General features: G+C 42.6%; 1 protein-coding gene across 15 annotated transcripts in view; it reads right to left on the reverse strand.

Moving 5' to 3' along the window:
* Nucleotides 1-1,478: 1,478 nt before the first annotated feature.
* Nucleotides 1,479-25,218, reverse strand: part of cacna1g (calcium channel, voltage-dependent, T type, alpha 1G subunit) — a 281,034-nt gene continuing 257,294 nt past the window's right edge. For 9 of the 15 annotated variants that reach the window (XM_028029261.1, XM_028029253.1, XM_028029260.1 and 6 more), the window contains 9 exons: nucleotides 23,137-23,207; nucleotides 16,669-16,747; nucleotides 16,253-16,374; nucleotides 15,610-16,032; nucleotides 13,278-13,430; nucleotides 9,636-9,758; nucleotides 7,845-8,034; nucleotides 7,510-7,679; nucleotides 1,479-3,193 (listed from right to left, as the gene is read on the reverse strand). In XM_028029261.1, coding sequence (XP_027885062.1) covers nucleotides 2,231-3,193; nucleotides 7,510-7,679; nucleotides 7,845-8,034; nucleotides 9,636-9,758; nucleotides 13,278-13,430; nucleotides 15,610-16,032; nucleotides 16,253-16,374; nucleotides 16,669-16,747; nucleotides 23,137-23,207 — 2,294 coding nt within the window. In that variant the 3' untranslated portion in view covers nucleotides 1,479-2,230. The other 6 variants (XM_028029246.1, XM_028029258.1, XM_028029259.1 and 3 more) reach the window with 6 other exon arrangements.

Consider the following 25,218-nt stretch of genomic DNA (forward strand, 5'->3'; position numbering starts at 1 on the left):
AAAAAGGCACGCTGCTGGGCGAGACAAACAGGATGGATTTGGGCATTAAGCCTAGCGGCCGGTTCTTAGGCTCAAACAACCAACTGTGGGCTCAATCAACCAGAATTTGGCGAATGTTGTTCTTTTTAAATGATGCAACCTGATGTGAGTGCACACATTTGGAATGGTAAAATGTGAAGTAAGGTGCTCTCAGCTAATCTCTTTCTTTTATCACCTGTGACATTGCTGACATCAATAAGCTGAAGCTCTGTTGAATTAGTAACCATAACAGGCGTCAACATTCATGCAGCCGTCTGTTACTTTTTACCTTTTAGAATTATTTGACATTACCTGGTAAAATATGGTTTGTGTTGACATTTTAGAGCGTTATTTTAATTCTTGTCAAAAGGTGCTACATCATCGCACAAAAAGGACGCAATGTAGGAAAGGATGAATACTTTTTACAAGTATTGTAAATCAAATAAATGCGCAATTTGACATTTAAAAGAAAAAAGAAGATTTGCTTAATGAAAGCATGCCAGTTTAGAAAAAAAAAACTTGATGAAAATGTTGCCGATAGGATGAGGTTTAATTGTATTGTAGTGGGTTTATTTCACAAAACTGCAATGGAAACTGCAATCTATCACAGCAGGATCTCTGCTGCTGACAAAACTATTACCGTCGTATTCTCCAGTAGGGAGAAGGAAAAAAAAAAAGTGACTTCGTTCCAAAAAAAAAAAAACACAAATAGCCTAAAGGTGTACTGGGAGCTTTGAAGAGGAGCACGCTGGCTCTGGTGAAGCTTCCGGACCTAAAAAAAAAAAACAGCATAAACTTTCGCAGCGGCCCTATAATGTCTTATTAATACAGAAAAAACCCAAGAACAAGTAGAGCTTTGATCTTTCTCAGCCTGCTCGGATAACGTGGTATTTTAACTTACCGAAGACGTCAATGGATCTCCTCGGCAGGAGAGATCAAATATTTGTGCTTTTGTGAATTTTGCTTAAACGATCAGGAAGATGAATTCTCTTCTTTGGTCGTCTATAAAATGCTGTGAGAAAACAGTTACTCCTCCCATACAAAGTTCATCTGTTTTAGCGTTTTGTTCCACGTCATCGAAGTCATTTTAATATCAAAGGTAACCCGATTACTATTCTGCCAGGGGTATGAATAATTTTGACCTTAACTGTAGTAAACATTTTGTGCTGTGTCTGTGTATAAGTGCAGTAAAATTTAGATGTGGATGATTTCCATGGCTAGTTTCTGGCTCTATTTGAGTTGAAAGTGGTTACGATTTAAAAGTCAAGAAAAAAAAAAAAAAACGACCATGAGATCAATTTGAAATAGCTGCACTTTCTAAATTGCTCTTCAGTCATCGTTCACATCCTGTGCAGGAGGATCTGGGCTCTGTGAAACATAAAGGAGAGCAAAGAAATCAATGCAAACCCCTTCAAGCGTACCGACCTTCTTCCTCCAAACAATCAAAAACCACCAAGGTCTGATGTGTGTGCTTAAAAATCCAAGCTCAGTTTAATGATTTCTTTTTATATATATATATTTATATATTATTCCTACAAATACATGGTTTTCAGCACTTTGAAAAACGCTCACTTTCCTCGGTAAGCCAAGGAAGCTAGAAATATCCTACAGTGAAAAAGAAAGACAAAACATAATTGACAAAAAAAAAACAAATAAGATGTGAAAACGTAAAAAAAACCAACCAAACAAAAAAAACCAACATCCTGTACAAACACGATGGCCCAATAATTTAAGAAAATAGTGTCTCTAAAACGTTCATATTGCTTTGTGTCTCCACCGACCAGATTCACCCTGTGCAACACCAGGCAGTTCTGACAGTGGCCACAAGTGGGGTGGGGGGGTGCCAAATCCCAGATGCTGATGTTGCTCCAGAGGTTCAGGGGTCAAACTGCAAGTTGTCGCAGAAGAGAAACAGTCTCGTTTTGTCGTCTCAGGTGGTCACTCGTTCTCCAGCTGTTTCGGCAGTAACAATACAAAGACGAGGGATGGTCACACTACCACAGTACCGCACTCCTCATGAAGGATGGTTTCACTGTTTGTTGTAGTTTTACCATTATTACTTTCTACAGCATTATTACTAGAGCTATCACCATCACAGATACACAGAGTGCATCATGTGTTTGTTTGTATGCAGAGAGTTCATCCGAGTGTGTGTGTGTGTGTGAGGGGGGGGGGAGTTATATGCTCTGGTGTGTGATGGGAGAGTTGATGTTCAGTGCTCGGCGCTTGTCTTCTCGAAGGAGAAGCTGGGAAGAGTCAATAGCTTGGAGCTGGGATTGGGATTCGGCGAGCCTCCGTCTTGCCCCAAGCCCTCTCCGACTCCCAGGTCGAACGAGTCCTTGGAGTCGCTAGAGGGTGCTCTCCTCCTCAGACATGTATCCCTGCTGGGCAGAGGAGGGGGCATTCCTAATCCCGCCAACCCCATGCCACTGAGGCTTGGGTAGAGGCCAGACTGGGGTTCGAGTTCATCAGGCGGGTCGACGGATATACAGGGTGGGCTCATCTTCTTCTTGCGCCGGGGGGACGGCAGTGGGGCCTGGGTGGGAATCTGCAGGCTGTCTGACCGGGACACAAACCCCGAAGACGTGGAGGTGGCACTGCGCTGTGGGCAAGGGTCCTTCGCCGGGTACACTTCTACGGAGTGGCGCCGCGGGTCGTCCAGCCAGGAGTAAGGGCGCGGGCGGGGCAGGAGGGTGCTACACCCCTGCGTGTCGACGCTGTGGAACCTCTTGAGCTGCCTCGTGCAGGGACTCCGACTCTCCTGGCACACTGTGTCCTCCGCAGCGACGCTGTCGCTTCCCACCAGTCCTCCACAGGTGATGAGAGAAACTTCACGATCCTCCGACGCCGCCTCCACCTCCTCTTGTTGCTGCTGTTGGGGCCTGGCAGGTAAGGGAGGAGGAGGCGGGTGGGAGGACGTGGACGGTAACGCAGAAGAAGAGTAGGAGGCGAGGCAGTGCTGGTCATGTTGCTGGGTGTGCACACTGCTGGGTTTAGGGGAGGCACCCGGTGTGGCAGGTACCAGGCAGAGAGCTGGGTGTAGATGGGGATGATGATGCTGATGGGAGGGAGAGGCGGATAGAGGTAGACCCAAAGCTGCCGCATTCAGAAGTCCTTCACTGCTCTCCCGTTCATCTGAACAGAGGGCCTCCTGAGAATCAGTGGACACTGCAACCTGGAAAACGGGGCACGGAAGGGAGGGGGAGTGGAGTATTCAAGAAAAAAATGGGGGTAAATGTCCAATGGAGGGGTTGGGGAGAGGTAGGGAAGGAGGAGATCAAGGGTGAGAGGGAGGGGGGAGGAGAGCAGTTAGTGTGAGGTGATGAGGATGAGAAGCAGCAGTCTGGGTCAAAGCTCACCGTCTGGCCAGCGTGTTCTCACACAACTCCCTATGCAATTAATTTGCAACATCCTGCTGTGAATCATAACCCGAAAGCCCAGAGGCTCTGCTCTGTGTTGCTCTGTTTCATTAGTCCAGATTGTCAGAAGTACACTGGGTAAACAATGTCTGACAGAAGTGGATGCCTTCGGCGAGCTCAGTCTGTTGAGTCTGTTAGATGTTTAAGCTCGACCTGGTCAGAGTCTGACGTGTTTACATAGGAGAGAGTTCCCCAGAGGTCTCCTGAGATACTAGGCAGAGATGCCTGTCTGACCAGTCAAACATTGCTGATTGTTCGGGGCCAAACATGGAGCTAAAACTTTATTTTTGTGGATATCAAAGAATCAGTGAGACTTCAGACTATTGTGAAATTTTTCTCATTTGCAGCAGACAGGGTTAAGGACTCTGCACTGGTTGAGCCGAACTGTTGAAATCAGTTCTTATTGTCGCAGTTGCGTGATGAAAATCATTTTGTTCTCAGCTCCTTTTCGTCACAACACCCTTGGCGAACTTTTCGCTCCTCTTTCAATGCGAAACTATTGTGCAACTGATCAGAATTTTATTGCCAAATTTGTTTATACGGAAGACATCCCCATCTACTTAACCTCAAGAAGCTGGTTTTTCAGCCACAGAGCAGAAAGGATAGCTTTGAGGAACAATTATCCAACGGTGTGAGGAAGTACGTACTGTTGGAGTAACAGTTCTGGTCTGATGGAGCGACCCAACGTCCCACCGACACCTTCCGTTCTTTTTTTTCTCCGATTACATTGAAAATGAAACGACGATTTGAAAAAGATGTTGCATCTCATCCATCATTATTTTCTCCTTCTCCGAACTTGTGATCTTGTAGTGGTCGTTCCACTCTGCTATGATTGCTGCGTTTACTGTATTGTTGTTAACCACAAATGTGTCTAAACACTATGATGTGTACTGCAGTGGGAGGGGTTTCACTTTGGTGTCTTGTGGACCTTGAATGCCTCAAAAACACGTGACCACGCATTAACAGTTCAACTTTGTTCCCACCATGCTACTTCCTTTAGATCGGGGGTGCCCAAAGTCGGTCCTCGAGGGCCGGCATCCTGCATGTTTTAGTTCTCTCCCTGCTGGTAACAACAACCTTTGAATCCAGGTGCGTTAAACCAGGGAGAGAACTAAAACATGCAGGAAGTCGGCCCTCGGGGACTGACTTTGGGCACCCCAGCTTTAGATAATCTGTTTTCTTCTCATATATATTCAATCTAAAATGTAACTGGAAAGTTCTCAGTAATGTGTGTGTTTCCTGCTGGCAGAGACACTGAGCACTGAGCCAGACCAAATGACCTTCCTCAACCTTTGCCCATTGACACAAAACCCTGTAAACTGTGAGTCGTTGAAGTCAATAAAATGGGATCTGTTTTTTCCCCCCATTGTCACCTCTATATAGAGCCACGCACAGGGTCTGAGGCCAATAGACAAGAGGGTAAACGTGACATGTAAACCTCTGCAGGGCAGGAAGGGTTAGGAGTGACTGCTCCTGGACCCTGACAGATCTCAGGTCAGCGATGACTCGTGTTCATCACCATGGCAATGATGAGTGAGCGGGAGCGAGGCATGCATGTCATTTCAGGGCTGAGTATTTTAAGAAGCCTTTCCCTGCATGAGCCTTGAACAGTGAGGCCACAGAGACACCTAGTGGTCAGAGAAATGTGTTACAGCCACAACAATGCAACACCCAGTCACAAATTACAGAAGTGCACCGTCGGACTATATTACCTTAATCACCCTGTAACTTGGATCTTTTTTTTTTGGTACTGTTAGAGCACTAATCTTGGGATTTAAAAAAAATTCTCTGGTGCTTTACTGTAATGGAGTACAAAATGGCCAAATGCATGTGGACAGCTCTTGCTGTTTTAGTAGAATCCCCTGAGTTGTATTATCTAAAATATAAAAAGTGCACTGCATTATGGGTGAATTTCCCTTTTAGCCACATTACACCTGTGCCTTAGTACATTCAATCACTCCACTTGATATCCGGTAAATAAATGTGACTTTGCTCCACTCATTCAGTTCCAACAGGTGTTTGCTTAGAGCTATAGATGCTCTGTGGTTTGATGATAACTTAAAAAACAATATCTGGGTGAATGGAAGATGAGGAGAGGGTAAAAAAACCAAAATGGGGGTGAGTCTACACGTGTGCATCCGTAACGTCCCGTGTTTCTGAAAAGGCCTCGTGGGGAAACGATGTCGGCTCGTCTGTCGGCGTTTCAGAAACAGGAGTATCTGTGTTTGAGCAGTGGCTCAGGGTCGGGCGGTTTGTGGGCCCAGCTGAGCTGAGATCAAAAGTTAACAGATACAATCAATGGGGGAGAGCGGGGTCGGTTTTAAAATAACAGGAAAATCATGAAGAGCGGAAAAGAAAAGAAAGAGGGAAGACAGTGGAATAGTTCAGAACGTGCAAGAAGAGAGTTAAATTCTATGGTGGATATTTAGTGCCACTTTAAGGGAAGGAATTGTGAGAAGAATAAAGTTTCAAACATGAACATAAAGGTAAGATTTGTAAACGTAACTTGTTGTTTAAGGCCTCGGCAGGATGTGGAACTCAGAAACTCGGTACATTATTACTTTGGAGAGAAAGTGAGAAACTACAGCACTGTGCAATAACTCAGAGCAGTAAATAAGTCCTTTACATTCTTTGTGATAAAACAACCGACAACTGGCACATTTTGTAGAAAAGCCAGAGGGTACAAGTGTTGGAATCAGGATTCAACCACTGACGATCATTCGAAACAGAAAGTGACGCTCACCAAGAACAGAGGATGTCTGCATTTACTGTACTAGAAATATTTTAAGAGTTTTTATTTTGGGTTTGAATGACTTAATGTATTTAGATTGTGCGCTGGCTCTGCATTAGAGTCTAGAGATACCCCAATGTTCAAATATGTTAACCATTTTAGCCTAAAATTGTACGGGGTCTTAGTAGCTTTGCTCTACCTTTTGCTCTGATGAGCCAACATCACCTACACAAAGCATACAGGATTGATCACCGGACAATCCAATTTCCCTTGGATTTGTCCCCAAATTAAATAATTCAGCTCACATACGTCATATTTTAAGCAAGCATGGACACCGTCATCGTTACCCACTTCAGAGGTGAAACTGCTTAAAACTTGTCAACATTTGCTGTCTCATTAATTTCTCTATTAATTATCTAACGTCTTGGAGCATTTAAAGTTAAATCCTAGCTGGTCGACACCATCTATCGATTCCTCGAATGATTCGAGTACCTTGATTATTAAAATTCCTCGAGTTTAATGTATCTGCCTCGAAGCTTCGTGAAATTATGTTTTATTATTTAGCGCACCGTGTTCTATAAAAAGCAATACTATTACTTAAAAAATATAAGAGGACAGAATGTTCCTTGAGATCTACCCAAATAATTTTGACCTCTGGACTATTTAGGCTGAAAAAGTCCACCAAGACCAAGGAACAAGCCAGTGTTTCACCGACACATAACAGTTAAACTCAGAGAAAAACCCAATTTCAATGGTTTTATCAAACGCAAGGTCAATACTGTAATACAGGTCTCGAAAGGAGTCTGACATAAAATAGTAATTTAGCACCACCAAGGGGTTTTATCTGTAAACTCGTCACAGAAAACCTTCTAAAGACTTCCAGGAAGCCTGAAGAATACTTCAAAATGTTATAAGTTACAAAGCTAAAAAAATTTGGGATGGTTTAGAATTTTTGCACAGTGCTGTAGGTCTTCAGTAACGACAATTTTCTTTTAATTTTAAATTGATTCCCGAGTGGGAAGCAATACTAAAAAAGAATGATCAGAGGAAAACATTTTTAAAGCCTAATGACTTTAAGCTAACAGTTTATTTCTCAATAAATAACAATATTTATTGTGAAAACTGGAGATACAGCAGTCAGGAAGTTTTTATAAAGTTCCGTCTTACTGATCTTGATTTTAGCCAATACATCAAACGATTTTCTCAAAAGCAGCCCAAAGTTGTAACTTTGCTGCTGCTGATCAACAGTAAGGTTCAGTCAAGAGTAAAATGGGCTAACACCAGCACTAGTAAAAATGATCTCTTTATGACGTTGGCTTTACAGCGGGGTTACATAGTCACCTGTCGGCGGAGCGTGCGGCTAAGTGCGTGTGTGCGTCTTGACGGAAGTTGTCGAGGAACACTCTCGGAGTCTGAGTGGCTGTGGGGGCTGATGGGTCTGAAGTAGTCAGTGGGGACCGTCAGCTGCTGTGAGCACTCCTCCGGCTGAGAGCGCACCGAGCCTCTGGAGCCTGGACACACAGCGCCGGCAGGTAAGCAACAATCAACAAAGTAATTACTGCACCGCAGACGCGTTTACCTCACAGGAAATGACTTGCGGCTCTCCAAGGAAACGTCAGGTTGCGTTAAGCTTAATGACGAGAAGACATTTCCCAATGAGAAGGTAACATCCTTACCTGATTGGGCCCTGTGAGTGCCCACTAGGTGCTGGGGCCCCTGTGATTGTGCTACAAGCTGCGCTGGAGACGGAGACGAAGAACCAAAGGGCTGAAGGGGGAAGAACATGTAGCTGTCGTTGGGCAGGGAGTGAGTGCGTCCCACCGCAGGTTTTCTGACGCTCAACAGGTTGTCCTTTGGTGCCTCCAGCTGTACACACAAAGCAGAGAGTTAGGGTCCTTCTAAGCTGGACCGGGTCTGCAGTTGCTCTTTCACTCGGGCATTCTCACAGATTCCTAAACACAGTTACGGTTGTTAATTCTCTAAAGCGGTGTTTCTCAATCCTGGTCCTCTGGGACCACTGACCTGCTTTAGATGCGTTTCTAGTCCAGAACACCTGATTCAAATGATTGTATGACATCCTCTGCACGTCATCAAGTCTGTTAATCACTCACTTGTTCAAGTAAGGCCTGTGTCAAGCAGGGCAGTGGTCCCCGAGGACTGGAATTGAGAAACACTGCCGTAAGATATCGTACACAAAGAGACGGTGATCATCAGCGTACACAGAGAACACGGGAATTCCAAACACTAGAGTTGACTACTGCACAGCTACCACAGAACCCTTTCTGAATCTTTTTTTTTTTGGACAAAGACCTTGCTCATTACATCTTATATGGTCACACTACATAACCAGTTTGCATCCACAACAGATTTACCTGAGGCCTCCCTCCACCACACTTCACAGTAACAAACACATGAAAGCTCAGAGTGGAGGGGGAAACTACTACGCCAGCGGACAGAGGACGGTACGAGCACAGACGCGCGGGAGAGGACGTGAAGGAGAGACGTGGACTCACATCTAAAGCACAGAGTCAAACGAAAGCTGACAGAGGGACAGAGAGAGCAGAGATTTCAAGAGAAGGAGCAGAAGAGGGGAAAAAAAGGAAAAATCTATAAACTGGTAAGTGAGGTGGCGGACTACTCTACTGGACTTGACCGAAAAAAACAAAACAAAACAACAAAAAAACCACCACTCTGGAAATGTGGAATGAGAAAGAGAAATTTGCGCAGACGGTATGTTTCACCAGGGACTTTCAAGGTTACTTGGACTCCTCTACACCATTCACTCACTCACGACGCTCTAATATTTTAGAGCACTTGGTTCATCAGGTCCAAATGCCATGAAAGCACATGTGCAATTTGATAACATATTTAAATCACAGCCACCTAGTGGCCAGTCATGGCAATAACAAGTGATTCAAAGTGTCTTGGCGGTGCCGTCCAAACGTAGAGCTTTTCTCCAATCAAGATCTGAAAACACCAGCAGTTTCCAATCAAAGCTTAAGTCGCTTTTGCTTCATAACTCTTAATTTTTTCCATTTCATTTTAAGTTTCCACTTTCATTCATACCAGCATATGGCTAAACATTAGTAATCCATCATTTGAAAGTTTTATCAAACAAGAACAAGATACCTTTCATGTCTTCAAACACATAGTAACTAAACAACAAGCACATTAGAGTGATGATTTCCAATTTCTATGGTTTCGAAGTGGCAGTCATGTTGGGTATCTATTCAGATTTGTCATTGCCTTTGGCACTGGGAGGTAAATTTGGTAAATTAGCTATTTGGCTACAGGTGCAAAGACGCTCTTTGGCATAATCTAATTCCAGCAACAATTTGTTTGGGTGTGTGTAGTAGGAGTACAAGTTGCTGTGGAAGTGGCCCTGGGAAGGAGACAGTACAAGCTACTGCAGGACGGAGCACGGGGAAGAGCGATGGAAGAGGTGGAAAGAGAAGAACTGTCAGTACATTGCATTCCAGAGCGCTTAGAAAGAGGGGGCTAAAATCGCCAGGGGCCGAGTCGTCGGGCAGAGCTAGGGACCAGGATTTCTCTGAGGCCAGAGACAGAGCTTCCATCTCCGCTAGAGGGATCTAGGCAGGAGGAGACAATCGCTGGTGAGCAGAGAGTACAGCGCAAACTCCGAACGACACACAGATATAGAAACACACACAGATAAAACCTGGAGCTAGCAGGAAAACAGACCCTTTAGAAAGCCTATTTGAATGGAAGGAGTGTGACGAGCTCTGGAAGGGATCAGGAAGGAAAATTACATTCATTTTTGCAATATCTGACAAAGGTTTTTGTGATACGTATGCAGAGGATTTTTCAAAACATCCACCAAACACAGAATCTCCACGAATTGTTTACTTTTAAAGATTGATATCTCAGGCTGCGTTCACACTGCAGCCCGAAGTGACCCAATTCAGATTTTTTTTGTCTTAATGCGACCTGTATCTGATCTTTTCATGACAGTCTGAACAGCACAGGTCAGATTATTTTAAAATGCGACCCATGCCACTGGGATATCCGATACGTATTCGATCTTTTCAAACGGGACCTGAATCCTAACGGTCAGGTCCTGCACATCATTGATACTCAACAACTTTCGCTATTTTGCGTCCTGATACACGCAAGTGGGAAAAAAAACACAACAGCCATGGTGAACAATAATGGAGATTAAGTTGTTAATATGCTGCTCCGGTTGGACAACAACTTCAAATGGGTAAGCTATGCTCCACTGTTAGCACCCATGTTTACTTCTGCAAACACTGAGCGGCTGGCAAAACGCTGAGCACGCTCTCCATGTGTGACGTTATTGCGCCCTCTACTGAGCCTGCGGGACACTTTCAGCTCGTTTGCTGTTCACACTGGAGGACACATAAAGGTCGCATACATATGGAAGTGTGAACGGCCAACAGCAAGAAAAATACAATTTGACAAAAAATCTGAATTGGTAAAAGCTGAGAAAAGATCTACATCTACTTAAATTGTTAAATATTTTCCAATGATTTGGACATTAAAGTTGCTCTGCTCAAAAGATTAATGATACTTGGAACAACCACTACGACAAGGAAGGACGCTAACTTTTTGTTGGACTTAATTTATAATTTTATTTTGGTCAATACAGATGGACATTGTGGAAATATTAAGGGATAATTCGAAAAAGAAAATATGTGTGACCTTGCAAAGGTAAACTTGAATCTTGCAAAACCTCTATGGGATCTCGCCAAAACAAATGTATTTTCCAAACCTTCTGCTGGATTTTGCATAAAGATAACTCAGAATCTCAACAAATTCTTTGCGGGCTCTCGCAAAACTTTTAGGCAATCTCACTAAAGTTGCCGGACGTTGCAAAAGTGACTGCGGATCTTGCAAAACTTTGCGAGGACTCTGAAAAGTCACTTGGGTTCCTTGACAAAAATATCTCCGCTACAGATCAAGCTCCACTTTTTTTTCCTTCTTCCAATGTCCCTTGCATAGAGTTGCAAACACAAAAAGATTGGGGGGTTTTTTGTCTATCAACTTTTAAAATTCGCATCATTATTAGCTTGTATTCTGGAATCAACTAATGTCAAATAAATCTAAAACGGGGGCCAATTGGTTTAAATTGATGCAACATAGACAAGTACAGTGATGAGAAGAGCACATTTAAATGCATACATAGCCAAAAAGGAATGCAAAATTATTATTATTATTATTTTTAACTCTGCAGAGGTTGGCTTGAGCCTGGAAGTGTCTAAGCACTTTGTGCTTCTGTTAAATAAATTTTAATAAGGAAAACCAATCAAGGGACAAAGAACCAGGGCCAAAAAATGAGAAAGAAAAACCCCCCAAACATTTAGATTAGGAATTTAACAGAGAAAGTCTGGGCTCTGGCATCTTGATACCAACATGAAGACCCATTTTAGAAGATGGAACTCAGCAGTGTTGATCCAACAGTCCAATTTTTGTCCTTGAATGAGGAAAAAAACAAAACAAAACAAAAAAACAGGCACACAGATGCATTATTCAGTTTCACGCTGCGTATCGATTGAGCCGTTTCTCTGCAGAGTTGGAAGAGTCAGCTCTGCGCTGGCCTCAGGAGCGCCGCGGGTGGAAGTTATCGCTTTGCTGTGACTGACGGGGAAAAGCAGGTCATCAGCTATAAAATAAATAAATAAAGCGCACAGAAGTGTCACAGCGACAAACACGTAAAGTGACAGTGACGGTGAGCGTTGGAGACAGAGGTAGCTTCTAAAACTGTGTTTCTCAGTCTGCCAAACCGGGCTGCGAATAACAAACCTGCCGAGCATGAATGAGTTTAACCAAATGAGGGAATGAGACGGGTGGCGGTGGGCGCCGTGGCGGGCAACATGGTTGACTGGGAAGGGGAAAAATATTCGATGTGGAGGAACGCCAGGACAAAAAAATGGTAATGGGTGTAAGGCTGCAAGATTAACATCACACTGGATGCTTCTTTTTTCTGGAAAATGGAACTGGGTCCTATAGAGAGGAGCTACATGCACAACTATCATCCTGCAAACGGTATACAGAAGGGACTATGTACTTCAAAACCGGCATATTTCTTTGAATTTTAGTCCGGATGGTGACATAGAGTCATATTCAACAAACTAAAGTATACATCCGGATGAGCCTCGTTTGTCATATTAAAAGTACATTTTCTGCGGTAGCGCTACATTGTGGGCATTAATGCATATTAATGTATATTTGGTGTTATTAAAATAGGCGGTTATAAGCGTTTTAGAGCGGATCTAAAGTAGTCGCAAATTTACGACTTTCGTGTAGTCTTTAAAAGTCTAAGAGTCGGGGCGTGCTGTGGTGGTGCAGGGGGTTAGCACGCCCCACGTTTGGAGGCTTTAGTCCTCGACGCGGACGTCGCGGGTTCGACTCCCGGTCCTGACGACCTTTGCCGCATGTCTTCCCCCCTCTCCTCACCCTCCTTCCTGTCTGCCTACTGTGGAAAAAATACGAGCCACTAGCGCCGCAAAAACTCTTCGGAGAAAAAAAAAAAAGTCTAAGTGTCAAATGATTGAGCTTTCGTCAAATTCAATAAAATCTAAACAGGTTTTAGTCACAGGAGTCCAGCCACTTCCGGCCAAACTATGAAAACTCATATTTATATATATATAAAAAAAAACATCACCACCTCCTAACATTAGCATCTCTAATATGACAAGAAACGGTAAGAAAGGGATCAATGAAAGTTGATGCTATTATACAACTAGAGAACAGAAGACTAGTTTGAGACATTGCTACAGGGGTAACACAAGAAGAAAAAGGTTATTGTGTAAAGTACACTGCCTCCTACTGGCGATCAGGTGGAATTCAGAAGTACCTCAATCATTCTGACTGTTGGGGCGGCAGCTACATCGACCTTTTATCTGAACCTTTTTATGTACAGATCATTAAAAAACTACTCTGCTTTAAAGAGCAATCAGGTGGTTGTTTTGTTCATCTTTTCACTTAGAAATTTCTCTCCCCCAAAAGGTTTAGTGAAATTCGTTTCCCGTTTGCTGTGCTGTGCCCTACAGGTTGCAGTGAATCAAGAGCCAATGAATGTATGAAATGGAGGAAGCGAGCCATCAGCGGCGTTTCTGGTGGTTATTGACCTTCTTGTCGGTGCTGTGCTTGTTGGGCCTGGGGGGCAGCGCGTAGTAGTGGCAGATGGAGCCGGACAGGTTGTCCATCAAACTCAACTCTCCCTCCACTGAGCCCTGGATGACCAGGGAGATGGAGTCAAACAGCGGTCTCCGCTGCACAAACTTGGACATCGCAGGGAGAGTAAGAGAGAGCAGAGGAAGAAAAGAAAGACAACGACAAGAAATGAGTGGAAGAGAAGACAGATATATATGTGCATAAACACAGAAACACCACTAAATGAGGGGAGGAAAACAAAAGACGGATCGATCAAATATACAAAAGCAAAGGAATGATTGTGTAGACAATCAAAATCACTGCTTCTAAGCTCACTTGTGCTTCCCTGTAAACCCACAAGGGGGCATTACAGCACCGTACCAGAGCTGGTCTTCCAGGGTGGGGATGGAGAGGAGATTTTGGTGTAACAACTCAGAGCAGCAGAGACAGATGGATAACATCTTAAAAGGGGAAAGATAACAATAGCAAGACCTCGATTTCCTATCCTCCAAAAAGTTCCCCCTGCTGTCTGGAAATAGCTGCTGAAGTGAACAACAAGACCCGCAGCTGAGCTTTCCCATGGCACTGTGACCTGTCTCTGACTGGCATGCTGCCTTCGGGGACCAACCATAACACACACAAACACACACACACACACACACACACACACACGCCTGCACACAAACTAGCACACACTTAGAAAAACTTAGTTAGTGACGAGCACAAACTATAAACCAATCTGCTATGAGTCAGAATAGGTTGTACACAGAAGCAAATATGAAGAAAGGTCTTAGAAAATGAGTTGACAAATAAGCAAAGTGTTTTCAGGCTTAAAGAGACGCCAGTTCTTGACTTATCATTTCATGACAGCTCACCGGTTTAAGCCTCAGCAGTCAGACTTGAGTTTTCATGAACATTTTCACCTTTTGCAACTCCAAACAGCAACGTATTTCATTGAGATTCTATGCTTTAGCCAAACAAAGCAGTACATGACCCAATACTTTGGAGAACTTCTATTTGGTACAACTACAGACGCAAGTCTTTGACTTGACGGTGTGCACACCACTAGATTTCTATCATCAGGGTTTTTGTAGCTGCCTACTGCTCCTCTTCCAGAAACTACCAACTAACTTCTCTTACAAGGCGAAGAAAAGCCTCTCTGCAGCATGATGCTGCCACCACCACGTCTAACTCCAGTGCTAGCTTCCTTTTAATCGCAGAGAATCGTCTTCTACATCTTTGCTCTGTCTCCTATCGGCTTGTGACAAACTGAATGAAACCACTCATGACCTTATTCCAACAATGACTTTGTTGACAGTTTAAATTTCTGCAGCTCCTCCAGTCACTACTGGCCTAATGGAGGCTCCCTGACTGAAGACCAACACACACTCCCGAGGAACGGAGAAATGCGTTCTGTTACCAAAACCAAAACTGCAAGATCGCGTACTGCACAAGATCTAAAGGTGAATAGGTCAGATGAATAAAACTACGTCTGGCTTAGTTTATATACATGTTGAGCCCTAATCTCATCTTCTATTAACTTGTACAGTGTACCTTCCAGAGATGTTGTATTGTCATGTTGTTTGTTGCTATGGTTTCATGGTCTCTCTTTCTGCAGGTGTAGAAGCAGACTTCTGGGATGTTGACTTGTATTCTTTCCTCTACTCTTGTCTTCTTCTTTCCCTTTAAATCTTTTACACCACCTTTTCTCCTTTCTTTTCTGTCTCAGTGTCAATTATATTTGAGATAAACCCAAAGCAATTTAGAATAAAGTTTTATTTGTATATGTATCAAGTAGAGAATCACAGCGACGGCTTGTGAGATAAATATGTTGGGCCTCATCTTGGCTATCAGACAACAATTCTGAGTGCCACAGGATACGTTAAAAGAAAAAGACTAAAAAAACAACTAATGCTTTGCATCAAAGAGAAATCTGACAACAAAAAATGTATTCTCATGACTTGTTGCCCAGCCTGACTGAATCTCAGCTGTATGTCTCTAAAAAAAAAAACCCAATGAACCTCGATCTTATTATGGTAACATGAGAAAAAAAAAAGAAAAGAAAAGAGCACTGAAAGCAGCTATAAAATCATGTGCATGCAAGGGCTTGGAAGCACATGGTGTTTTCTAACATCCACAGTTTCTATTATTAGGCACAAAAATAAGCAGTTATGCTTTTAGCCATAAATCAGTTTTTTACCCCTTGATGTTACAACATTTCCATGTTTGTTAAGAAAACGAGACTTTAAAAGATGGGACAGTGCCAAACAGCACAAAAGATCCTGAAAAAAAAACACAGCTATTTACCTCCAGCTGGGGCTCTGGGTATGCGGGGGGTTCTGCTCTGATGTCTACAGAGTCTCTGGTTATATCAGCAGTGGGAGAGTCCATAGGACCTTCCCGCTCCTGCACCATGTCCCCCCCTCCGGCGGACCTCCAGGGGGAACCCCCTGAGCTTGACCGATCCATGCCCAGGGCCAGGGGGTTGAGCTGGGGCGATCTTGGCGCCATGTCTGCTCCTTCCATTTGTAGCTCCAGGTTTAACTCGGCCTCCAGCTCTGCCTCCTCTTTGGCTTCCTTGTTGCTCTCCTCCAAGTGCTTCATCAGGACGGCTATGACCACGTTGACCAGGACAAACTGGGCGGTCAGGACGAAGGAGACGAAGTAAATGGGAGAGACCACGGTGTTGTAGCACGTCCCCGTTTCGTGGGCGCAGTCCCTCAGAGTGTCCTACAACGAGGTGATGAAAGACGAGTAAGTCAGAAGCAGGAGAAAGGTAAGGTTTATGTTATGTTGTGATTAGGAATTCATAAAAATGTGGACAGCATTTTAATGTACCAACTCTGTTCGTGTCACAACCGACTTCAACCCAGTGACAGGCAGCCTTCTGACGCTGCACTTCTCCTATCTAAACATGCTGGTTCAAAGTGGAAACACACAAGAGCTTCACCTTCATGATGCCATTCCAGTTGTCGCCAGTGGAAACTCTAAAGAGCAGCAGGAACGCCATCCCAAAGTTCCTGAAAGTGGCGTAGCGGCCCAGACCCTCACACGGATGGAGCTCATCACAGACTGTGGACAAAGAGAAAGCGAGAAACGTCAAGATAGCCGCACTCAGGGCTTTTTCTTTGCAGTGAAATAATTACCGTGACGCTGTTTTATTAATCTGAAAGCTCTGGGACACAATTAGCGAGATCAATATGGTGTTTCAACAAAGGATTTCGGAAAGCAATTAAAATCAGGTAGATTAAACCCTGACAGGGGCAAAGGGAACACTCAGAGCATGCCTGTGCACTCTGAGCAGTATTCAAGAGTGAAACTCTTTCCATCTAAGCCGCCTGTTTGAAACTGCGGACGTGTCCTTACTCAAGTCGCCAAACAGCTCGACTCCCAACGCGGCAAAGATGAAGAAGAGGAGCATGAAGAGTAGGCCCAGATTCCCCACCTGCAGAGAGACGAAGAGTGAGGGATCAGAGTGTTAGAGGACAAACAGGTGGGAACGTGTCAGTGCTGTTGTCAGGGGAACAATTAACACTTCCTACTGTCATAGAAATGGCGCCCAAAGAAAATTTACAAAGGAGTGACAAGACAAGGCAATTAAAACAGTTGTTAGACAAATAGCTAGATAGAAACATTGCCAGAAATTTTTTTAAATAGCTAGTTAGCTAGCTAGCTAGATAGATAGGTAGCTAGATAGGTAGCTAGATCCTATCCATATGTCAAATATTCAATATGGCGGCCATACTTTTAATGCATCTGTCTGTTTGCCTGGTCACTCGACCCAACATAAACCAAAGCTGACATTTCGAGGTCCAATTTCCAACTCTACAGATAAATGGGCCACAGCATTAGTAACCACCTGCACATGTTTATGGATCACTGTCAGCAAAATACTGGAGAAACTTCACATAAGTTGCCTTGCTCTCCCCGTTGAGTTGCTTTTTAAAATACCAGTAGCCTACTTTCTCTTTTTGGCACCATGGACTTATTAGCTTTTCTCCACAGTAACTTACAAACATGAATTAGCTTCATTTTTTCTTACCTTATAGGTAATCAATTTGAAATATCTCTGGAGGTAACCCAAGTTAAGACCAGAGGTATTTGTACCACAGTTTGAAGACCATGGGAGTAAGAAATATAAAACTAATAGTTATCAACAATATTGCTTGCCTTTCAGTATGAATTTTGCCTGTTCTTCTCATGCATTATGAAAGAAATGCAGACAGGATGAGGTAACCTTAGCCTATATAAAACGTTTAGTAGCAAACAGTTCAGACTTGTGTCAATTTGAATCTAATGTGTTTATATCAATGAATCTGACACAAAACATGTCTTTTTTCTACCTGCTACTTGGACTATTTTAATTAATGGGTTGTAATATGTACTTTCCAATCACATAGTGCAGTTTTATAGCACAATCAACTATTTTAACTTAAGTTGTCATAAAAATGCTAGATATATATCAAACATGACTTAAAAGAAAGTTGACGCCTTGAAATTGGGCCTCTGTCTCTTTAAGAGGTTCCTGCTCACAACATGGCTACTCTATTAAACCTTTAACAATGTTTTTTTCACTGAGAAGTAGCTCGTCAAACAATGAGCTCAGCAGATGCTCAGTTCCACCAGGCGTTTGCTAAATGCTGCTGGCTAGTCTGAAGGAGCTGAGTGGGGGAGTCGCAGGGCAGGTGGAATGTGGAAGCTTGAAAGCTGCAGCTTTGTCCTCGAAGGCGGGGCTAGGTCCCACCAGGTGTTTTGTGCAGTTGAGGGAATAACATTATAACACGATGTAAAGCTCAAAAAAGATTTCCCTCTTACTATTTACACGATACGTCCCCTTTAAGCAATCATAGTCAGATTTTTAGAGGGATATGAATGCAAAATATGGCAAATGTTAAAAGAAATCATTTCAATCCATTTTACAAATTCTTTTGAGGTGGACAGTCTCCTAATTTTTCTGTTGACAATTATTTTTTGTGTCTGTATCACATAAAAACTAGAAAATTTCGGAAGAAATTTAGCCGGGGCCTGCCAAACCATGCCCGTCGGTTTGGGCCTGGCGTTGTCATGCTAGAAATTAGCATCGATGCTAAAGAACGCTGCAACGTAATCAATAGCATGTGGAGAATCACAAGAACGTTAAGTAAGGTGGACGTGCACCATTCAGTATGATGTAAAATTTGTCAAGGCTTTTATTTTGGAATTTTTGTGAAACTTCATTTCAAAGGGCCAAACTAATCCCATGCGTAATAGTCATTGGGTTAAAATAGTTATATAATGCTGAAAACACAAGTAGTTGATGTAAAAATATTAAAGGCTTTTATTTTGAAATGTTTGTTAAGCTTCATTTCAAAGCGCCAAACTAATCCTATGTTTATCAGTGCTTTGGATAATAAATTCACATAATGCCCAAAAGAGCAAATACCTGATGTAAAATTGTCAAGGCTTTTAATTTGAAATTTTCAGTATGCTTCATTTCAAAGGGCCAAACTAATACCATGTGTAACAGTGCTTTGGATGAAAAAGTCAAATAAAGCCAAAAAGAGCAATTACGTCATGTAAAAATATTCAAGGCTTTTATTTTGAAATTTTTATTATGCTTAATTTCAAAGTTCAAAACTAATCCCATGTGTAACAGTTACTGAGTTAAATCAGTTATATACAGCCCATAGCAGCAATTAGTTCTAAAGGCCAGTTCAGTCCTGATCTGTTTCAACTGAGGGTTCCACTATAGATAGAACTACAGTGATGCGTGTTTGTAGTCCTAACCACCAGCCAATAGCCTCTTGAGTTCCGTTGCTATGGTAAATAAGTTTCTCACCAAGGTGTGAACTGTTACTGACAGAGCCTGAGACAGCCTAGAAAATCCTGTCGCATGACTTTGCTCTGAAGCACCGTGACAGAAAACCGTACGATCTAGATAAATTTCGAAAACATTTTACCGGAGCAGACATGCGTATCAATGTCAGGACCGATTTTGATACCAATCGTGCGATATTTGTGGGCGTGATGGCGATTTCAAAATTATTTTGGGCTCAAAAAATCTCTTCATTTCTCACTCTAGCAGAGGGGTACTGAGGAAGATTCACACTCTAATTTTAGGAAAAATGAGAAACTTTGGGTCGCTTAGAGACAAATTGTGGACAAACCGTAACTGGTATCGACGAGCCGTCTTCACTTCCGAAGAGATCACAGACGTATCTACAAAATGAAATTTGAATGGCATTTCTACGTGAATTCGTGACGACACAGAAAATCCTCAAAAATAGGGTATTTCTAGGATTTTTCCCATTGACTTATAATGGGGTTTTTTTCGTAGTTTTTTGCGAATTATGTCGCCACGTTAAGCCCAAATCCCACCAGAAGTAATAGCAACAATGGCGTGAATTTTCTGCACGTTTTGATACCTCATTTGTAGGTGTGCACGCAGCGGTATGAGCCGCATTAACGGTTACGGATGAAAAATAAAGAATTATAACTAGAAAATTTCGGAAGAAATTTAGCCGGGGCCTGCCAAGGCGCGCCCGTCGATTTGGGCCCGGCGTTGTCACGCTACAAATTGGCATCGATGCTAAAGAACCCTGCAACGTAATCAATGGCACGCGGAGAATCGCAAGAACGTTAAGTAAGGTGGACGCGCACCATTCAGTACGATTTAAAATTTTGTTAAGGCTTTTATTTTGGAAGTTTTGTTAAACTTCATTTCAAAGGGCCAAACTAATCCCATGTGTAACAGTCATTGGATGAAAAAGTCAAATAAAGCCAAAAAGAGCAATTACATGATGTAAAAATATTCAAGGCTTTTATTTTGAAATGTTAAGCTTCATTTCAAAGGGCCAAACTAATCCCATGTTTAATAGTCATTGGGTTAAATCAGTTATACAATGCTGAAAACGCAAGTAGTTGATGTAAAAATATTAAAGGCTTTTAATTTGAAATGTTTGTTAAACTTCATTTCAAAGGGCCAAACTAATCCCCTGCGTAATAGTCATTGGGTTAAAATAGTTATATAATGCTCAAAACACAAGTAGTTGATGTAAAAATATTCAAGGCTTTTATTTTGAAATGTTAAGCTTCATTTCAAAGGGCCAAACTAATCCCCTGCGTAATAGTCATTGGGTTAAAATAGTTATATAATGCGCAAAACACAAGTAGTTGATGTAAAAATATTCAAGGCTTTTATTTTGAAATGTTAAGCTTCATTTCAAAGGGCCAAACTAATCCCATGAATAACAGTCATTGGGTTAAAATAGTTATATAATGCTCAAAACACAAGTAGTTGATGTAAAAATATTCAAGGCTTTTAATTTGAAATTTTTGTTAAACTTCATTTCAAAGGGCCAAACTAATCCCCTGCGTAATAGTCATTGGGTTAAAATAGTTCTATAATGCGCAACACACAAGTAGTTGATGTAAAAATATTCAAGGCTTTTATTTTGAAATGTTAAACTTCATTTCAAAGGGCCAAACTAATCCCCTGCGTAATAGTCATTGGGTTAAAATAGTTATATAATGCGCAACACACAATTAGTTGATGTAAAAATATTCAAGGCTTTTATTTTGAAATGTTAAGCTTCATTTCAAAGGGCCAAACTAATCCCATGTGTAATAGTCATTGGGTTAAATCAGTTATATAATGCTGAAAACGCAAGTAGTTGATGTAAAAATATTCAAGGCTTTTATTTTGGAATTTTTGTTAAACTTAATTTCAAAGGGCTAACCTAATCCCATGAATAACAGTCATTGGATAAAATCAGTTATATAATGCTCACAACACAAGTAGTTGATGTAAAAATATTCAAGGCTTTTAATTTGAAATGTTTGTTAAACTTCATTTCAAAGGGCCAAACTAATCCCCTGCGTAATAGTCATTGGGTTAAAATAGTTATATAATGCGCAAAACACAAGTAGTTGATGTAAAAATATTCAAGACTTCATCCATCCATCCATCCATTTTCTGTTCTCCCTTTGTCCCTAATGGGGTCGGGAGGGTTGCTGGTGCCCATCTCCAGCTACGTTGCAGGCGAGAGGCGGGGTACACCCTGGACAGGTCGCCAGTCTGTCGCAGGGCAACACAAAGACATACAGGACAAACAACCATTCACACATACACTCACCCCTAGGGAGAATTTAGAGAGACCAATTAACCTAACAGTCATGTTTTTGGACTGTGGGAGGAAGCCGGAGTACCCGGAGAGAACCCACGCATGCACAGGGAGAACATGCAAACTCCATGCAGAAAGACCCCGGCCGGGAATCGAACCCAGGACCTTCTTGCTGCAAGGCAACAGTGCTACCAACTGCGCCACTGTGCAGCCCTATTCAAGACTTTTATTTTGAAATTATTATTATGCTTCATTTTAAAGTTCCAAACTAATCCCATGTGTAACAGTTACTGAGTTAAATCAGTTCTATACAGCCCATAGCAGCAATTAGTTCTAAAGGCCAGTTCAGTCCTGATCTGTTTCAACTGAGGATAGATAGAACTACAGCGATGCGTATTTGTAGTCCTAACCACCAGCCAATAGCCTCTTGAGTTCCGTTGCTATGGTAAATAATGGTCTCAAAATGAAATTTGAATGGCATTTCTACGTGAATTTGTGACGACACAGCAAATCCTCAAAAATAGGGTATTTCTAGGATTTTTCCCATTGACTTATAATGGTTTTTTTTTCATAGTTTTTTGCGAATTATGTCGCCACGTTAAGCCCAAATCCCACCAAAAGTAATAGCTCCAATGGCGTGAATTTTCTGCACGTTTTGATACCTCATTTGTAGGTGTGCACCCAGCGGTATGAGCCGCATTAACGGTTACGGATGAAAAATAAAGAATTATAATAAAGAGACACTTTGTTGGGTGTAGAGTAATAGGTTCCTGCCATTGCATGGCAGGCCCCAATAATAAAGAAACTTTTCTTGGGAGAATAGCAATAGGTTCCTGCCATTGCTTTGCATGGCAGGCCCCAATCATAAAAGACACTGTATGGGAGTACCAGTTGACATTATGTAACGCTTTTCATCCCTCTGATGCAAGATGGCTGCAGCCATTGTGTCTCCGCTACTCAGGCTTCGGTTGTCTGACGGGGAAACAAACGGTGACAAAACGTCCATTTTAATGTCAGGCCTCACGCAGAGGAAGCCGCTCACCTGCTCGCCGTCGTTTAGCAGACAAAAGCCACACAGATACAACGGCAGATTACGGTTTTGTCGCGAAGGTAGGTTTTTGGGGTAATGAAGAGCTCTCGGATTCTCTGTCGGTGCAAATTAGCGAGCGGCAACCTGCTCGCACCCACGTCGCCTCCTGTTATCGCCTTTATTAATTCTGAACACTTCTGACAAGCTCTGGCAGAATGTAGCCCGGAACAGCACTCGCTGTGACATCGTTTCTATCTGAATGAAAACGACAGAGGTGCTATCAAAGAACGCTGGGAGCGGAGCACGGCGCCTTGTTTTTTGTTTTTTTTTGCTTTTCTTTTTTTTTTCCAAATTCAAACTGTAGAAAGTTGCTCCAATTTACCAACTCTTTCACCCGGCAAATCCACCCACCAGTGTTCCAAGCAAAACCTCGAGCTGCGCTCCTTTCCCCAGCCGCAGCGAGGGGGAACGCTAATGCAAATAAGGCTGCATACAGTCGAAGGGGGGAATAGACTGGTGGGAAAAGATGACGCTGTGAAATATAAAAATATGGACTGAATGAAAATGCTTCTGAGATGTAATTACACAGACAACAGCAGTGGGATGTGTTTGGGTTGAAAAAGAAAATGTATCCATGAAAAAGAAAGGACAGCATGGGGAATTCAAAGGCTTTGAGGTGTTTAAGTGAGCTGCTCGTATTACCTGAGGCAGAGCTTGCATAACTGTGTCCAGCAAAGCTCTCATTCCGACCGCCATCTTCAGGAGCTTCAGCACTGCGGAGAGACACACAGTATAAGAATAATCACTTAAAAAAAGTGATTCCAAACAAAGAGCTGTCAGTGTTATATAACTGGGGATGTTGCATCAAAACTTCTACAAAGTTGAAAGCCGGTAATAATGAAAAATTGGGCAACTGAATCAGCACTAGCATCTGAATTTTTCTCAGCGGTATTCGCTCTCTGCCCTGACACAGACATGAACTTGACTGACGTCCCATTCTTAAGTCAAACGGTTTTTTATGTGGCTACATTGTGTGTTTTGTGTCCATGTAAGTGCATTCAACACTGATGTTGGGCGAAACTTCTAGCTTGCAATCTTCACTAATTGACTCTAAAGGTGTCTGTTGGGTTGAGGACAGTCTGGTTCTTCCAAAACAAACCGTGCTTGTCCTTGTCTTCACTGTCCTTTCTTTGTGCTCTGGTGTGCAGTCATGTTGGAGCAGTAAAGGGTCCATGTCCATCCCCAAACTGTTTCTCACTAAGTTGGGAACATGAAGTTTTCTAAATCGTCTTGGGATGTTAAATTACGATAAGTTACTTTAAGTGCCAGCAAGAGGTCAAGTCCAGCCACTGAAAATCAGCCCATGCCGTAATCCTCTGGGGATTATTGACACAAAGCCTGATGGCAAGTGCCATTCTCCTAGCAACTGCAAAACCTACACTCCTCCATCTGAGGAAGGCGTGACTCTTCACTCTCGAGAACGAGTCGCTGCTTTAGGGTGTTTTCACTCCTGACAGTTTGATGGACTGTGTTCAGTCGTGGACCAAAGTTGCAATACTTGTTGCATTTTCAGCTGGTGCGGTTTGTTTTCCTACTGTACTGTGTCAAACAAACCAATGGAATCAAAAAACCTGATACCTCCCCTAAACTGTGGTGGCGCTGCACCAAGAACCACAGAAGGGAAAAACACAAAAACCTCAAAAGAAGACACGAGCGGAACTTTCTTCTTCACAAAATGTAAACAGAAATGCGTTGATATCAGATTTTAGTGGTTGGAGGATTTCTCTTTTGTCTTTAGCCAAAGAACATAAGCCATTCCTCCCACTAGCGCTAGACACAAATTTGTTTTGGTCATATTTACCCAGAATGCCCTGCACTATAGTCCTCTTCCTGCTTTTGGAGCGGTCTCCGGTCCGCTTTTATCCACATATCCATTTGAACATCACCAGAGTTCACTTTTTTGGTCAGAGTTTGACCGCACGTTCACAACTCCCCAAATGAACCGGACTAGTTCCTAGGCAAACGAACTAGAGTTCCATTGAAGGGGACTAAACAGGTCTGGTGTGGATGCACCATTAGAGTCTAGTTGTAGTGTGCTTTACATCAGAACACTTTGCTTTACACTTGACAATGTCAGGCTTGGTGGTGGATTGAGTGGAGGAAACCTCTTCCATGAGAATTAAGAGATTCCATCTTCTTAGCAAGTCTTAGCAAGTGAACCCCCAGTATTTGGAGGAGTGATGGACCACAGCGACTCAGCAATAGCTCGAACCTGCAATCATAACCGCCTATTTTAATAATTCAAACATGAAATATACATTAATATGCACAGAGGAGCTCGTCTTAACACAACCACACAAGTTAATATCTGCAGTCTTCCTTAATCCTGCTTTTGGGGTTACAGCCAATCAGTACAAAGGAAAATGAATTGTGTACCTGGATTGGCTGTTTTGCAATAGCGTGTCAAGTAGCATCTAGGTATCTCAGTTTCCCAAGATGCATTTTCTTTCAAATATTTTAGAAAAAAAAAACAACAACCTATGACTCAGCAGGTTTTCCAGGAATATTTTACAGTCATGATCCACAGAAAAATACGTGAATCCACAAATCCTGAGCTGCGAATAGACAGGAGTCCACTGCAACGCTTTTCTTTGGTTACTGATTTTCTTTCATTCTGTTGTTGTCCAAGACGATTCCTCGCTGTAAGGTTCAAGTCCACCCTCTCTTACAATTGGTTTTCCATTGCTTTTTTTCCCTTTTCAAGACATGGTTTCATTTCGCTGG

This window comes from Xiphophorus couchianus, chromosome 10 (genome assembly GCF_001444195.1).
Source record: "Xiphophorus couchianus chromosome 10, X_couchianus-1.0, whole genome shotgun sequence".
Lineage (NCBI taxonomy): Eukaryota > Metazoa > Chordata > Actinopteri > Cyprinodontiformes > Poeciliidae > Xiphophorus > Xiphophorus couchianus.